This window comes from Vigna radiata, chromosome 7, assembly GCF_000741045.1.
Source record: "Vigna radiata var. radiata cultivar VC1973A chromosome 7, Vradiata_ver6, whole genome shotgun sequence".
In the NCBI taxonomy this organism is placed as follows: Eukaryota; Viridiplantae; Streptophyta; class Magnoliopsida; order Fabales; family Fabaceae; genus Vigna; species Vigna radiata.
In genome coordinates, this window is record NC_028357.1 from 10,950,943 (window position 1) to 10,968,750 (window position 17,808).

General features: G+C 33.6%; 1 protein-coding gene across 17 annotated transcripts; it reads right to left on the reverse strand.

Moving 5' to 3' along the window:
- Positions 1 to 4,669: 4,669 nt before the first annotated feature.
- LOC106768719 lies at positions 4,670 to 17,220 on the reverse strand. Of its 17 annotated transcripts, none has more exons than XM_022783110.1 (12): positions 17,045 to 17,220; positions 16,853 to 16,935; positions 12,922 to 12,950; positions 11,146 to 11,323; positions 8,856 to 9,006; positions 8,553 to 8,665; positions 7,994 to 8,072; positions 7,703 to 7,731; positions 6,948 to 7,041; positions 6,469 to 6,558; positions 6,184 to 6,373; positions 4,670 to 5,347 (listed from the first exon to the last, which is right to left on the reverse strand). In XM_022783110.1, exons 4-12 carry the CDS (start codon positions 11,298 to 11,300, stop codon positions 5,040 to 5,042), a joined length of 1,209 nt encoding a protein of 402 aa, XP_022638831.1. In that variant the 5' UTR covers positions 11,301 to 11,323; positions 12,922 to 12,950; positions 16,853 to 16,935; positions 17,045 to 17,220; the 3' UTR covers positions 4,670 to 5,039. The 17 variants fall into 17 exon arrangements, with proteins under 17 accessions (XP_022638831.1, XP_022638833.1, XP_022638832.1 ...); XM_022783112.1 differs by lacking the exon at positions 11,146 to 11,323 and adding an exon at positions 14,136 to 14,232 and having other exon boundaries at positions 17,045 to 17,219; XM_022783111.1 differs by lacking the exon at positions 11,146 to 11,323 and adding an exon at positions 14,136 to 14,246 and having other exon boundaries at positions 17,045 to 17,219.
- Positions 17,221 to 17,808: the final 588 nt, after the last annotated feature.

The window sequence follows — 17,808 nt, forward strand, 5'->3', positions numbered from 1 at the left end:
TCTTGCCAATCTAACCAGATTGGAAAATACAACATACTGTTTATTTTGATCTCTTCGCTACTACAAGACAACGCATCAGCCCCTTGATTCTCCTTACCAAGCTTGTAAACAATCTCAAAACTATAGCCTAACAACTTTGCCAACCAGTTCTGCTGAGCTCCAGTAGTTATACATTGCTACATTAATTGTTTTAAACTCTTTTGATTAGAGAAAAAAGTAAATTTTCGACCTAAAACATAAGGTCTCCAGTGTTGTATTGCCAAAGCCACTGCCATCAGTTCTCTCTCATATGCTGATTTAGTCAAATTACAAGGGCTCAAAACTTTGCTATAATACGTTATTGGCCTCTTTCCTTGCATCAAGATAGCCCTAATTCATGTTCCTGACGCATCACACTCTAGGACAAATTCCTCATCTAAGTTTGGGAGTTGCAATACTGGCACTGAGGTGATCCTTTGTTTGAGTTCTTCAAAGGCTTCTTGAGCCTTCCCATTCCAACCAAAACCATCTTTTTTTGTTAACTTTGAGGGGTTTAGCTACTTTACCATAATCCTTAATGAATTTCTGGTAATAGCTGTAAGACCCAGAAAACCACGAACCCCCTTCACATTCTTAGGGGTAGGCCACTCCATCATGTTGCTAATCTTGGCCTGGTCAATCGCAACTCCTTTTATTGAGATAATTTGCCCCAAATATTCAACACTTTCCTGCCCAAACATGCATTTTTCCTTGTTCGCAAATAATTGGTTATTTCTCAACACTTCTAACACCTTTTCCAGTAATTGCAAATGTTCTTCCCAGTTACTACTTTATACAAGAAGGTCATCGAAAAACACCAATACTCATTGTCGTAACAAAGTATGAAAGACTTCATTCATGAGTGCTTGAAAGGTTGAAGGTGCATTCATCAATCCAAAGGGCATCACCAAGTATTTGTAATGACCCTCATGGGTTCTGAATGCAGTCTTTGGTATATCTTGCTCCCACATCTCAACTTAATGATAACTTGAACAAAGATCAAGTTTAGAGAAAAACCTAGCACCATAGAGCTCATCCAACAATTCCTCTGTAACGGGTATGGGAAATTTATCCTAAATAATGGCTTTATTCAGTGCTCTATAATCAACACACATATGCCACTTGTTGTTTTTCTTTTTCACCAAAATTACGGGACTGGAATAAGCACTCTGGTTGTGTCGCACATAACCCATCTCCATCAATTCTAGCACTTGTTTCTCAAATTCATTTTTCTGGTGGTAAGGATAACAATAAGGTCTCACATTAATAGGTTCTTGTCCTGGTTTAAGATTGATCCTATGCTCCTTCACACGTATAGGTGGCAGCCCTTTTGGTTCCTCAAAACCTCATTAAAATGTTGCAACATGTTATCAAGGACGTTCCTCCGCTCTGGGTTCCGACCATCATCCTTCGTTTTTCGTTCATCTTCCAATAAACCACAAACTGAAATTATCAAGGAATTCCCACGAGGAATCCCTCTCAGCAACCTTTCACCTTGATTGGTCTATACTTTCATAATCTATTTCTTCCAGTCCGTTGTGGTTTCTCCCAACGTCATTAACCACGACATTCCTAATATCATATTCATATCCTCCAAGTCAAAGAGAAATGCATCAATTTCAAATTCACCCTCATCAAACCTTACCTTGATACCTCTACAAATAACTTGAGTTTCCAATTTATGTCTGTCTCCTATTAAAACCCTCTTTTGTTTTGTCCTTTCCCACCTTCAGCCCAATGCTTCCACAAGTCTTCTAGAAATAAAATTTTGAGTGGCTCCACTATCTATTAAAAATAGCATAGGAATCCCCCCAATCATTCTTCGCAACTTAATTGTTCTTGGTTGATCATCACTACCGCTCGCAATCCTACATATATTCAACGCCAGTGCACAGAGCTACCACCTCGTATTCCTCTTCATCGTTGTCGATTTTTCTCTTCCCCCTTGTCACATACGACTTAGATTTCCTCGTTAATCATGATGGAACGAAGCTGCTTCACTGGGTAGCGATGGAGGGGTCCGAATAAGTCACCACACTTATAACATAGACCCTTTTGTTTTCGGTCCAAGAGATCCTGATAGGTGAGATAATTGGCTCCTTTATCTTTAAGTTTCGTTCTACTTTGTCCATCCTAATCTTTTTTTTCATTTGGGCCTGGTCCATTTCCTCCCCAATTGCCCCTATTATGTTTTGGGCCAACTTTACCCAACACACTAAAGACAAGTCGATTTCCCACTCGGGTTTTACCTTCACCACGTGGCTCACCTCTTCCCTACCATATTCTGCTTCTTCCTGACATCTTCGCATCAACGGCACGAGCCACATTCATCATGTGTCCCCTGGAGATAGGGTTTTCAATATGTAAGCTTCTCATTCTTGCATGAACCCCTGAGTAAAATATGAAAAGAGTTGCTCGTCATGCATTTGTGGTACTTGGGTAATCAAATATTCAAAACTTCTAATATAATACTCCACACTTCCTGTTTGTTTTAGAGAAACCAATTGATCATAAACACTTCCTTCCCCCGTTCCTCCATATCTCTCCAGCATCTCTCTTTTTAAATCTTTCCATATTAACTCTTCATATTCATTTAATAGAGACTGAAAAAAAATGTATCGGGTTTCCTTCCATACATAGATGAGCAAGGTTTACATGAACGACTTCTCATGTCTCTTGGACATTAAAATAAACCTCCACCCTAGCAATCCACCCAACGGGATCTTCACCATGGAATGACAACAACTCGATTTTCTTCATCGATTGGCGAAACTCCAACAAATCATCTCCGTCAAGCAATTTCATACTCGGAAACACCCTCGGTATAACCTTTACTGAATTCGTTTTCTTTTGTTCCACAGACCCTATCCTTCGTCCTCCTCCTCTCTACCCTTTTGTAAACTCTGACATTAGGTTGAGCAACTTTGATTGATTCTCAGTTGTTTCCTTACGTAATATTGCAATCTGCTCCGCGACATCCTTACGAACATTCTCCAAATGGGTTTGGTTCTGCAACGATTGCGCAACTAACTACTCAACAGCTGCCTTAAGCTTAGTCACCTCTCCTGCAATGAATCCTACCTCCATCTCATCATTCTCCTCAGCTATTGGTTCCCCTTGGGTATTGTTCTTCTTCAGTGGCATTGTTTGCGAGTATTCGGCAAGTCAGACCAATGCTAAGGTTTTATTTTAAAGAACATAAAAGATTAAATGAATACTCAAATGGAATATGAATGATTTTTATTTTCTCCAGAACAAGAAAATCAGTAAGATGAATATCTCACTGCCTAGAATGGCTCCCTCTCTATTGAAAAACAACAAATTGTCCGTTAACTTTCTTCCCGATTCTTTTTAAAACAACCACACCCATTTTTCTCTCTCTTCTAACCAACTTATTCCTTCTTACTATGCCACATCACCCTTCCTAGTCTTTTTCCTCTCATATACTCTGTCCCACCTGTGCTTGACCTTTTCTTCTTGGATCAAGGGCTCATTGAGCCCAATAAGGTTTGGGTTTGTATCAGCAGGTGACTGCTAGTGTTGGAGAAGGGTGTTAGGGTTTTGAAAGACCATCACTCCACCATGTTGGCTTGAACGGAGAAGCGACGACAAGGAAGGCAATAAGGGAGGGGCAGAGTGTTAGAGTTTTGAAATTTCCAGAATCTTTCTAATTTTTATTTTATTTTATTAAATTCTGTCATAATTTAATTATTTTCACATAATAAAACGATCCACCTCAGCATATTTTCTGTGCACCACATCATCACATTTTAACGTCGTCTGTCAACATTTAATGAAAAGGGCTTAATTATTACGATTTTTTAAAATTTAGGATTCAATTGAGACAGTTTTCAAAAAGAAGACCCACTTGTGATTCCACTACAAATACAAATATTATCCGAGAATTTAAACTTAAAATATACTAAAAATTTAAAAATATTTAAATAGTATATTAATTTATATATAAAAAATTTTAGGAGCAAGGCCCACTTTTTCTAACTAAGTTCCGTCGCTGACTTTGGATAAGGACATTAACGTACAATTAATAAAGATAGGAACGTGAGTTATGAATGACTTGATTTTATAACTGTAGGACTTCATAAAGAGGATATTATTATTATTATTATTATTATTATTATTATTCAAAATTCATATATATTTCAAGTATAATATTTGGTACTTGTAATTAGAAATATAATAAAAATTATCAAAGAAACTCTAAATTATATTATTTCCCCATTAAAGGACATTCCTTCTAATATTAATTTGCTGCAGTAGGAAACCCTCCACCATATTGTTTGCAATATGCCAGTTCCAATTACAAGTACTATTGGCTTCACCAACATGATCACCTTGTCGTTATAACGCAGACAAGGAGCTTAATTAACATTCAAATTTTTGAAACTTTATTTCATTACTACTAGTTTTTAACAATATCACAATAATAGAGTTAATTCTTAGTTTTCTTTTCTAAAATGTAAGATGTAGGTACTTTTAAATATAAAAATACTTCAAGATTATAATGTGTTAAATAATAAATTAGTAAAGTAATTTAGTTAAATATAAAATATACTAAAGTAAAAAGTGAAACCAAACCCAAGCTCTCCTTAATCCATCAAATGGCAATTCGTTTTAAAAGAAATAAGTCAAATGCACGTTTAAATATGATTCATGTTTCTCGACCTAAAAAAAGTATATGATTGGGACATATCAAGGAGTGTTCAAACAAAAGCTAAGAAATCAAAAGAATAAAACTACCTTGTTATGTTTAAAATTAGTCTTTGCATTTACATCAGTAAATAAACATCAATAGCAATGACTCAATCTCCCATGTCATCCACTGTTTGGCCACTTCAATCTCTCATGAAGTTTTAGAATATCTTAACATCAATAGCTCATGACTCAATTTGGCCAAATTTCCACGTCACCGAGCAACAAACATTATGCAGAAGCTATGAATTGTTGCTTCAGCCCAAACATGATCCAAGTGTTGGTAACGTGCAACAGCTAGCACACAGACACTAAGATGTGGGTCGAGTTAACGTAAGATCCTTGACGGAGACAAATGCAACCTTCTTTGGCATAGAATGGAGTTTATCATTGGTAGAAGACCTTGATGATGTATGCAAAACAGCTTGCTGTGAAGATTCGTTGATGGAGGTTTTTGTGGTGTCTTCATTTTCTCCTTCCTCACGGTACACTGTCATCTTAGTGTCAAATTGTGATGAGTCAATCGACAAATCAGTATTCATATTATCTACATGACGGAGATCTTCTTTGGCAGCAACAGCTTCCAGTCCCTCAAGCTGATCATCTACAACACAATTTACTAAACCTTGGTTAAAACAAAGGTACCAACCATAAACAATCTCTTTGCGTATATGCCAAGATAAATTTACGTACAATGACTTTCCCTCATACCTTAACATAGAGAAGGGCTTTCTGAAACAAGCGAACATTGAATTTTTCGGACATACAATGGAGATACCACAAACAAAGGGGAGAGAAAAGTAACTATTTTATTTGTGATTTGTATACAATTTCATGCATGTAATCACTTGCAGAAACTATCAACAATTGAGATGCCATTTTGTAAGCCCAATAGAAAGAAACCTATAGAGTATACGAAAACAAGCAAATATGACAAGAACAATTCAACAACAATAATCTTATTCTAGTAGGTAAGATTGGTCACATTGACCAGGCAATGTAATTGGGTTTGGCTAAAAACTAAGTTCTCAATTATATTATTTCATCATGAGGTCCTTTTTAAAAATTTCTACTAATATTCTTCTCTGGAGAGATGATCAATTCAATCCAATTAATTAGTATTGTGTCATTTAATAGCACTCGAATGACTGTGACCCAACGATGACAATAATAACTAAATAAACAGAACATTGCCTCACAATTATTCTGAACAGAAAAGAGAAGCTACAGAATATAAGTCATATCAACAAGATACAAATTCCGTGATTTCTTATATAAAATGCTTGACTGCCGTAATATAGTAATATGAAAAGGAAAAAATTGTTTCAAACACCAGAAAGACATTCAACATAAAACAGTTAAACTGCCATGAACTTAACTAACACAGTTAAATAGTAAAATAGAGAAGACATCGAGAATATGCAACAGCAGAAACAAGCACATAATGGTTCTTACCCCCGAGAAAAGAGTCAATACTATTATAATTCACATTTGAAGTTTGGACAAAGGCATGTTCATTAGAGTCCTCGGCTTGACTTTCATTTTTCCTTTTATGTATCCTCTCGTGTAATATAAACTTGTCTGATTCCCAAACACAATCTAATGTAATAAAATCATCACTAAGAGGATAGAAATCTCTAAAAACCTGCATCAATAGGATATATCAATAAGGGAGAAGAAAATACATCAGCCTATCATATTTTACATTCATATATGGAAAACTTAGAGGAACAAACTAACCTCAATTCCATTAAGAGTTATTTTTGTTGACTGTTTGGTTATAGAGAGAGAAGAAACCATGTTGAACAATGAAACAACATCAAGTAATATCTGTGCAAGGAGGATAAAAGAGGTTCAAGTCAATTCGATTGATAATGCTAAATGATAAATGTATGATCATACGGAGTATAATCTACGTTTTACGGTATCTAATATCAATCTAATAATGTCTTTTACTTACCAGCTAATTAGGAAAAAAGTAATATCTGTGCAAGGAGGATAAAAGAGGTTCAAGTCAATTCGATTGATAATGCTAAATGATAATTGTATGATCATAGGGAGTATAATCTACGTTTTACGGTATCTAATATCAATCTAATAATGTCTTTTACTTACCAGCTAATTAGAAAAAAAGTACCTCTACATTAGCTTACATTAGATAAATTGCAACTTAATAAATGATATAGCCAAGATTAAATACATAAACTTGGAAAACTTACTTGTTGAACCAATACTCGAAGACGTGCAAGCAAAGCCATTATTGTAAGAGAAAATCCCATAAAAAAGGATTGTGCAAACAATACTGATACCTCACTATTAAATAGTCAAGGAAAGAACTTCTATTTTGCAATTTTAACAGATTCTCATAAAATGATAAAAAGGAATACTAAAGGGCCTCTAGTTCTCTGACATTAATTGTGATAAAAACTTTCAAGGGTTTGTGTATTCTACGTCTCCAAAGTATAGAGCAGAGTGATGATTTATGGATAACATTAAAGACCAAAATCTCACATTAGATAACCATAACCAATCAAAAACAGAAATGTAAAACTTCAAAATCAACATAATATGGGACTGATGAAGGGAAGAGGAGATGAAATCAACACTGGCAAGTACGAATTAAGAAGTCCATGTTTCAATGAAAATCTAGATCAACCAACAAACACAGTGGGACAAATATCAGCATAAACAAAGAAACAAAAAGATAGTACACCAAAAAATGTCCGGCATTAAGTTAGTGCATATATAATCGGTGTATGTAAGTAAGCTCCTCATGTTTTACAAATAGCATTGTAGTTAAATGGGGGAAAGATAATGAAAAAAGAATACCACAATCCTATTGCGGAGCATGTTATAAGAAATAAGAAAAAATATTAGCATCAAGCCATGATCGTAGTATGGCCAATTTATTAAATTATGAGCATGAGCCAAGCATTAAAATACAAATCACAATATGACAGTAGCAGATGGATACGTAGCAGCCTTGAGTATTGGTTCAACCATCTGCATAAGAAAACAAAACATAAATTGAAATAAGAGAGCAGGTTCCATAAATATAAACAATCCCATTATGATGCATAGGGAAAATTATTTCAATTAGAATCATACAATTTGTACCAAATCCTCATTGTAATTATAGTGCATTGTATACATGGAAAGAGGACAGCTGCTGAGCTACGACAGAATATATATGTTGATCTTAGGGTACTAAGCAAGGAAAACGTTTAGAATTTAGAGCAACAATATTATTGATCAGCAATTTCACCTCAGCTAATAAGCGTGCAGCTCCTAACAATCGCTCCATAAAATTGTGCTTTTCACCATCACATTTTCTCCTTTTTAAGCTGTTAAAGAACAGTATGTCAAACACTATCATCATCAACAAGACAGGAGTTATAAATTATAATATCATCATTTGTAAGAATACAGCTGCATGATCCATATTCACACATTTAACATGTGTACAGCACGCAGGTCTATATATTGGTTTGAAATAGTCATTTCCTACTTTTATGAGATCATGTAAATGAGAATTTCAAAGTTTTCCATTTCTTTTTACTTTGCCTTGCACACACTACACATAAGGAAAAGACAAACAAAATTCAACATCTTAGAACAAAGAATCCTCATGACAAAGTGCTAAGCACCATAGACTAATTGCCTGAAATATCATCACAATATAATTTATAAATATAAATACAACATATTTTAAACATCCAATCATACTTCCTTGCCATTAGCACAATTGTATAGCTAAATTAATTCTTTGAACATGATTTGGGAAACACCAAGAAAAATAATTGTTAGCAATAATATAGAGCCACCTCTCTAAAAGAATAACTTTCTGCCTTGGTTTATCTCCTTTGATAACATGGAGGCATGATGTTACAAGCTCCTCCAAGTTTGCTGATTGCAGGAGTTTTAAATCCCTTCTCACCTACAAATTTCAATACAGAACAAACAAAACCCCAAGAGATGTAAATACAATTTTCCTCAAAAATGCAATCGATTTTAAAAATTGTATATTACAAAGAAAAAAAAAACTTTCATGATATTTGTGAAACATTATGCAATTACATATTGAATGTTGACTGTGCAGAAACTGTAAAGCATAACATGCAGTGAACCTTCAAAAGACGCTGGAAATAGGAAGAGCGTCGATGCTGGTTCTTATTTTTGTACACTATTCTCTGTAGAATGCCACACTCAGATTGGAGTTGGGGAAGCATAGATGTTATTCTAGCCTCAATTGTTTCAAATTTGGTATCCATTGAGTCCCTGCCAAGCAGCAATCAGACTGTCATCTTCAAAAGCAATACCAACTAATTCTAAATTATTTAAAAACAAAGTTCCACACTTCTAAGGATAGTGGAGAAGGAAGTAAAACAAAGGAGCTAATAATTCATTTTCATAACCACTATTTTGACAATTCAACTTTATAAAATGAGGATGCTGAGATATTTATATTCCACTGTTGAATTGGTTTGATTATGTGATACATAGAAAGAATTTTGTTGTTTATGACTTGTCCACCATGATCCGATCATTTAAATTCATATAAGGATGATGACTTGATAATTCTAATGAATGGTACACACTTAAAGTTTAATATTTAGATTTTCAAGTCATCACATGAACCAAGTGACAAAATATTAAATTATATTAATTTAATATTTAGTTCATGTAATTTAAAGAATAACTTTAATACAAAGATTCTAATGTGATGATTATTAGAATATAAATGTATTAAAGTTATAGGATTAGTTTAGAGTTATTAAAATTAATCCCTCTTCTCATTTCAAGAAAAACATTTTTGGTATTTTATTAATGTTTTTAAAATACTAGAAGTTAATGATAGTTACTTATGTAAAAAGTGGAAAAGGGTTATGTTCTTCCGTGAACGAAAGATACGCTGGTTTTGACTGAAGAAGGCTTCTTATTTGGGTAATTCTATATCATCAAGAAGCCAAAATGAAGTAAGAGAAAGGAAAACATCATTAAGAGAACTTTGCAATAGATCCAGGTAATTTTTTTTCCTTCATAATTATGTATATGAGAATTTGTGAGAATCATAAAATTCAAGATCCTGGATGATTTCAGAAATTTGAAATATAAAATTGCTTACATGTGGTATGAAAGCCTTGTTTCTGGATTCATGTAAACAATTTTATATTTCAAATTTCTGAAATCATACAAAATTTTGAATTATATGGTTCTCACAAATTCTTATATGCATACTTATGAAGGAAAAGAACTTACCTAAATCCATTACAAAGTTCTCTTAATCGATGTTTTCCCTTGTCTTATTTCTCTTTAATGGCTTCTCAATGATATAAAATTACCCAGATAAAAAGTCTTCTTTGGTAGAAAATATGTTACCTTTCTGAAGAACATAACGCTTTTCTACCTTTTCCATAAGTAACTATCATTAACTTCTAGTATTTTAAAAACAGTAATAAAATACTGAAAATGCCCTTCTTCAAGTGAGAAGAAGGATTACTTTTAATGACTCTAAAATAATCACATAACTTTAATACATTTATATTCTAATAATCATCACTTTAAAATCTCTATATTAAAGTTATTCTTTTAATTACATGAACTAAATATTAAATTAATATAATTTAACATTCTCCCACTTAGTTCATGTGATGACTTCTAATACTAAACTTTAAGTGCATACCATACATTAGAATTATCAAGTCATCATCCTTATATAAATTGAAATGATCGGATCATGACAGGCAAAAGTCATAAGCGACAAAATTCCTTCCACGTATCAAATAATCAAACTAATTCAACCCAAGTTTAACCAATTTTATAACTTCAATGTCTCTAAAAGAAACATAACATGTTACCACAATCAATAATAAATGTATATAATTGAATATGGATAACAACAAAATAAAAAGAAACATAACTTTAATTGAATTCACAAATGTCATGATAGTACAAGCATATAACTATACATATGAATATAGATAGATAGCATCATCATGTTAATATTGACTTATCGATAATGTTGTACTTTCAACATGGCTAATAAAACTGGCTAATAAAATTTTTGGGCAGTGGTCCTTTAGTTAATGGATCTGCTATAATCAAATCAGTACCAATATGCTCAATCAATCCTCTATGTTTTTGCACTTCTTCTGACAGCTCCAGAATTATGACAATAAATACTTATCGGCCTAGCAATATTGTCAATAATACCAAGCTTTGATACNACAATAAATACTTATCGGCCTAGCAATATTGTCAATAATACCAAGCNTNGATACAAAGTTCCGCAACCATAATGCATGAACAATGGCCTCAAAACATGATACAAATTTAGTCTCCATGGTGGAAGTAGACATGACTGATTGTTTTGCACTTTTTCAAGAAATTGCTCCTTAAGCCAATAGATAAACATACCCAAATGTGGATTTTCTTGAATCCACACATCCAACATAGTCTGAATCCGAGTAGCCAATCACTTCAAGATGATCTGACCTTTTGTAGGTGAGCATGTAGTATTTGGTACCTTGTAAGTACCTAAGAACTTTCTTTGTAGCTTTCCAGTGATCCATTTTGGGATTACTTTGATATCAGCCTAACATTCCAATAGCAAAATTGATATCTAGCCAAGTACAAATTTGAGCATACATCAAACTCCCAACCATTAATGCATAAAAAATGGACTCCATGGCCTTTCATTCCAAAACATTCTTGGGACATTGCATTTGACTAAACTTGTTCCCCTTTCAGAATTGGAACCCCTACAAGAGAGCATTTTTCCATTCTGAATCTCTCTAACACTTTGTTAATATATCCTTTTTGAGACAAACTTAACAATCCTTGTGATCTATCACGGAACATTTCTATTCCTATCACATAAGATGCCTCATTCATATGTTTCATTTCAAAGTTGCTAGAGAGAAACTTCTTTACATCATGTAACATACCAATACTATTAGTAGCAAGAAGAATGTCGTCAACATATAGAACCAAAATAACAAACTTGCTCCCACTGATCTTTATGTATATACACATTGGTCAATGGTGTTCTCTACAAACCATATGAAGTTATGGTATCATTAAATTTTAGATACCAGGGAAGCTTATTTCAGTCCATATATTGATTTCTTTAATTTACACACCAAATTTTCTTTTCCTGTTATTGGGAACCTTCTGATTGATCCATATAAACTTCCTCTTCTAAGTTACCATTCAGAAAAACAGTCTTTACATCTATTTGGTGAAGCTCTAAATCATAATGAGTCACCAAAGCCAAAACAATTCTCAAAGACTTCTTCTTAGAAACAAGGGAGAAAGTCTCTTTGTAGTCGATGCCATCCTTTTGAGTGACATCTTTGGCTACTAATCTAACTTTATACCTTTCAATATTGCCTTTTGGGTCATGTTTGATCTTAATTCACATTCATGTTCAACCGAGTAAACCACATAGTCATTCGAAATAATAAGTCTTTTCTGCCTTACAAACCTTCTTAACGTTGACTGCTTCTTGTGGTTCCTCTATCAATTTCTCATTTGTGACTTGCTCATTGTCAGCTGGCTCAACATTTATATGTTCATTTTGCGGGATTGAAACATTAACTTGTTGTCTCTGCAAGTTGTGTAACTATGATACAACGAGAGATAACAACTTGAGAAGAAACATTAGGTGTAGAGACACTACTAGTATTCTCTTGAATGTCCACTGTTTGTGATTCTTCACTTCCACTAAATTGTCCATTTTCAATGAACCAAGGATTACCAAACTCAACTATTTGTACTATGGTTAGGACAATAAAACTTATATCCACAACTGAGGTTTGAACATTAATTTCCTATTAAAAAAGAGACATGGTCTCTTTTCATGTATAGACATAAAATTGTTTGGAACCTACTACAGTCAATTTTTAGAAAATAATATGTTCACGCTCAAGGCGTCCTAAAAGCATTATTTTACAAAAATACAATTTATCATTTTGATTATAACAATTTGGTAAGATTACATACATCAGATCATACCATTATTCATCCAATCAAGATGAGTAAAGATGGGGGGAGAGTCAAGGAATGTTAAAATTGACCAGTTTAAGGACAAAATGATGCAGCATTCCTATTAACAGATATGACTTAAATCAAACCAAAACCAACAATCAAATACTATGGTAAATAAAATTCAGAGTTCAAACAGAAACTTACATTTCTTCAGCTTCGCTTGAGTTTATCATCTTCAAAAGTTAAACAGCAACCCAGATAAGAATTAATTCTAGAAAATAGTTAAACCTTAAAATAGAAAGAAGTTCAAAACAGAATAAAGAGACTACAAAAATGGGAGAAAACAAGGGAAAATGAAATGAAATGCCAAAAATAAAGAATAATAAATGAATCAACATTTTGGAAGAGATTATCACTACGGTCCACAAATTACTAATCACTCATGATGCATCATGCTTATAATATCATTCTCACACTCACTAATGACTCGTCAAAAGAAACTGCGAATTAGCACTAAAACTAAAAGCTTCCCATGAGAAAGGCAACATATAAGTCCATAAAAAACACCATAATTTCCAAGGTGGTCTCCCCTTTTCCCTTATTTAATCTTCAACACCACGATATCTTAAAAAGCTTATGAGACAACACCAGTAAGCGACATGAAATAAACAGGTGCTCAAAAAGAAAAACTAATACTGGATGAGGCAATTTTTTTTAGTTAAAGAAAAATATCAATTTCAAATACAAAGTACCAGTATAATTCTTTCAACGCTTCGTTTTTCTTTATACAAATTTTTAATTGAAAAATACACTTCAACTAGAAACTAACTTATTATAGGTTGTCAGCACACAAGCCCACAGAACTGGCATGTTTGTTCTTTTTTGTTTCACAGATTTCCGTAGTACTAATATTCAACTTAAATCCACCCTCAGAAAATCATCAGATAGATCCTCAAAGCCAACCTAAGTAAAATTCCAACCTCACCCTAACTCAAATTTCACCCTCATTCTTAAAATCCCCCAATCACACAAACATTTATTTTGCCAAACTCTCTGATCCACTCATCCACTCATACATCCAAAGAAGCTTCATATTTTCCCAAATTACCTCCAAAACTCTACATTCCACAAATTCAATGGACATCCAGAAATACCTACATTCTCACACCCCACTCATGCAACAACACCCTGACTAGCAAAAGTCATAGCAAACGTTCAACAGGATTCCAACCATAACACCATCTCCCAAACCACATCCTCAATGTTTCATTCCAACATCACCATTAGAAAAATACTCTAGATTCCACAATTAACCATAACAACACGCATACCAAACATAAGCAAAAGCAACTTAAACTACAAAGAAAAAATAGAACTCGAAGAATTTATATGAACTAGGGTTGGATATCACCGGACACCTCATCACGAGGCTTTGCACTTCTGGAAGAAGTGTGATGATGCGGTGGAGACGGAGACCTATGCTGACTCATCCCAATGTGCTTGCGCTCCAGCGACCTGTCGTGCCTCAACTTAAAACACCTTCCCAGGTCAGATACAAACACACACTAGCATCCCCTAATTCCTCTCATCTTGAATTAACTCAAATAGAGGCCAAATCAGTGTTTGCGAGTCGAGTTTACTAGACTCTCACGAGTTTACGTAAACTCTTGAATTCACGTAAACTCTTGAGTTTGACAATCATGACCACACCTCATGACACAACATATATACAGATTCAAGGAATTAAAACAGCGTAAGGGTTTATTCTGATCATAAATACCATCATATTTTCAACCAAGAATACCGAACAGTTTTACTGCACATTATACATCAAAAACCTCATAGTTTAGACCACAGCCATTACAAAGCCTATACATGTCGATCTAAAATAGATTTTACTTGTAATCAATACCAACTATTACCCATAAGGATCCAGCAACAGAGTAAGACCATTAGCCCATACAGAACAGCTTATAATAGAGAACAAATGACACATAATATACATTGTCATACATGTCAGATACCACATAATCCCCTACATACACACTGGTCAGGTTTTACTTGCACTTTTTTTTTTATTACAACATACCACAGCATTTAACCATCTTGGAAGACAATCCATTAAGTCCAATTAGATACTTTAATCTAATCTTGTTAGTCTAATTACCCAGTCGCATGCTATTATCACTCATACTAACTCTCCTCTTAATGCACAACTAAAACATGCTAACAGAGCACTCAGAGCCAGGTTTATATTGCATGCAACTTGGAAACAGAGTAGAAATAGTAAAATAGTAAACAGGATATATATAATTCCATGCATTTCAGATTAACATTCACTATTGAGATACTGCATTCGAATGGGTCCTGTTATGAACTCTACATAGTATATTGACAATGACTGTCCTGCATTACAGTTGTTCAGTCAGTTTAAACTTATCCTAATTCTGGTAAACTACACTCAACACTTCAGACATGCTAAAATCCAATATACATGGAAGCTATTTACCATCAGCTCATTAAGCAAGTATAATTCAGCAAAGATTGTATTGTATAGAATGTTCCTGCCTTATATAATTTATATCACTTAACACATGGAAAAGTTAATTTTCACTTCAGATATGCTCATACATAAGTTACTTAATCTATCCGACATAATATAATCACATGATTGGTCCATATATCCTGTCATTAGCTTCTCAGGACATTTTTTTTTCATTCGACCTTATTGAAGCAAAAGATAACCCACACTTTCAATTTTCAGGAACTCAAACATTCTAGCACCCAAAACATGAAATCTACGTGCAACACTTAAGCATACATACCACCAGTATAAAAGACTAATATCCAATTTATTTGGACTAAACATCAGACCAACAATTGAGTGACTAGTTCTATTTCAAAAGGGATGAGTATATCTAGCATACTTACATGCACACAAACATGCTCACACAAACACCATGTTTCTCATACTTAATTTAACATGATCATGTAACTGAATACACCTTAGATTATAACCAAAATCAATATCCTACTTTGTTCAAAACTCACAAATTTCCACTACACTACACGTATCCAAATATAATTAAAAGAACCCACTTCTAACATCTCAAACAGTTCCAATAACAATCATTAGCAATGAAAACAAGATTGAATTGTTATTCTATGAAACCCATATCAACCTGGCCGTTATTCCCTTGAACACACACTTTCAAACCGTAATAATTGCATGATCAGATATATCATATCACAAATAATGAATATTACAACAACCGCACCGCAGTTCAAATTCAACCAAATGATCGACTGATCACCACCATTTGACGTCAACAATAGAAGAAGGAGTATCAAAACAACGTATGAAAAAATATCAACGCACAAAAGAACAGAACAACAAAATTACTCCATGTAAAGACATCAAAATTAACCTCAGCTTCCCATACCCTGTTCAAAGTCTTGCCACAATTAAACCCTCGACCCAAAACTCATAATCGCCTTTGATTCTTCCGTTGGATCACGCCCCCACGCCTATCGCTAATTGAATCCTCCTAGGGCTTGTGTTTTTGGAAGAAGAGGATTCAAAAGAGAGAGAAGAGAGGGTACTCTCAAATGGTAACGGTAACAAGGTAGGGTTCTAAAAAAACATAAGACATGAATTTTGGTTCCTACCGCCGCGTTCAAGAGCATGTCTATACACAAGAGCACATACCTCAAAGCCTAATTATATAACCATTTAATATTTTTATAACTTATCCTTATTTCTCATGTTATATTTATATATTTTTAAGGATTAAATATGATTTTAGTTCTGACTTTACTCCAAAACTAACTGCTTTAAAATCCAGCTGATGATGTGACTAAAGGATAGACTCACACGAAATTTTTTTCTTACACTGAGCTAGTGTTTATCAGCTTTTCTCTCTCGTTCCTTCTTTTCATCTTCCACACAACCTTCGGTCATCGTCTCGATTCTCCTCACCCACTCCCTTCCTCCCCCAACCGTCGATACATCCACGACTCAAAGATTAAAAACACACAATAAGAAACAGAAAAACTTCACATGCAATAAAAACACACTGATTACGAAATTGAAAAAAAAAAAAAAAAAAAAAAACAGTTATAAGGAAATGCGGACCTTGTCCAACTTCACTGCATTAAGAACCCGCACATACTCCACCGCCTTCTCTTGAGGACGTAGGCTGGGGTCCGGAACACCCTCTGTCCAAAATCAGAGGGACAGTTTCAGAAAAAACAAAAGATTGAAAATTCGATTGAACTGAGCAATTAGAATAAAGTTATTGGTAAAGGGTCGTGTGCATTGAACCACCTGAAGGTCTTGACTTCGTTCTCGGGTGAACTCATCAACGGAGCGTGATACAACTTTGATTGACCTTCATTAGACGTTATACTGTGTTTTGGTTCTTCAACCTCCGAATTAGAGAGTGGAAAAACCCTAGTATGATTGATGGAGGGAACCAAGGTAAGAGGAAGAAAGGGTTTTAGTGCTATTTTGTTCCCGGGCATATATGGATACGGGTCGGGCCCGAAAAAAAAATTTACGTGCTAACAAATTTTAAAATAATAACTATAAATTTCATTAAAAATATATTCAGATATTAAATTTTATATATCGAATTAGTATATATAGAAATTAAAATCAATTTGATAGTGTTTAATTTTCTCGTGTTAATTTAAAATATATAATATTCAGATTTTAGAAACTGTGTTTTGTAATTTTTCTTTAGTGTACATATTCTTTCATCATTTTTATTATCTTTTAATTTTAAAATATAATTAAAGATAAAATAAGAATATAAAATATATACACAGCTATAAATATGCTTTTAATTTAAAAATCTGATAAAAAGTAAATTAGAAACATGATATATGAAATGCCATAATCTATTTAGTTATCTCTCTTGATATAAATATTTTTCTTCTTTTTAATTTGAAAACATAATTAAGAATAAAATAAAAATATGAAATATTTATAAAAAAATAAAAATTTGTCTTCCTTCAATTTTTTTTTCCTCCAAAATGAAATAATTTTGTGAAATGTTTTCATAAAATTTATTTTTATAATCGTGTCAC

What these genes read in the sequence shown, in the direction of transcription:
- LOC106768719 (XM_022783108.1), bottom strand. Translation starts at nt 16,656, where the DNA reads ATGAAAAGAAGGAACGAGAGAGAAAAGCTGATAAACACTAGCTCAGT. An exon ending in TTCGAGTATTGGTTCAACAA is followed by an intron (nt 6,559 to 6,947) that starts GTAAGTTTTCCA and finishes CTCCTTGCACAG; the next exon opens with ATATTACTTGATGTTGTTTC. An exon ending in TAACTCTTAATGGAATTGAG is followed by an intron (nt 6,374 to 6,468) that starts GTTAGTTTGTTC and finishes CTATTGATGCAG; the next exon opens with GTTTTTAGAGATTTCTATCC.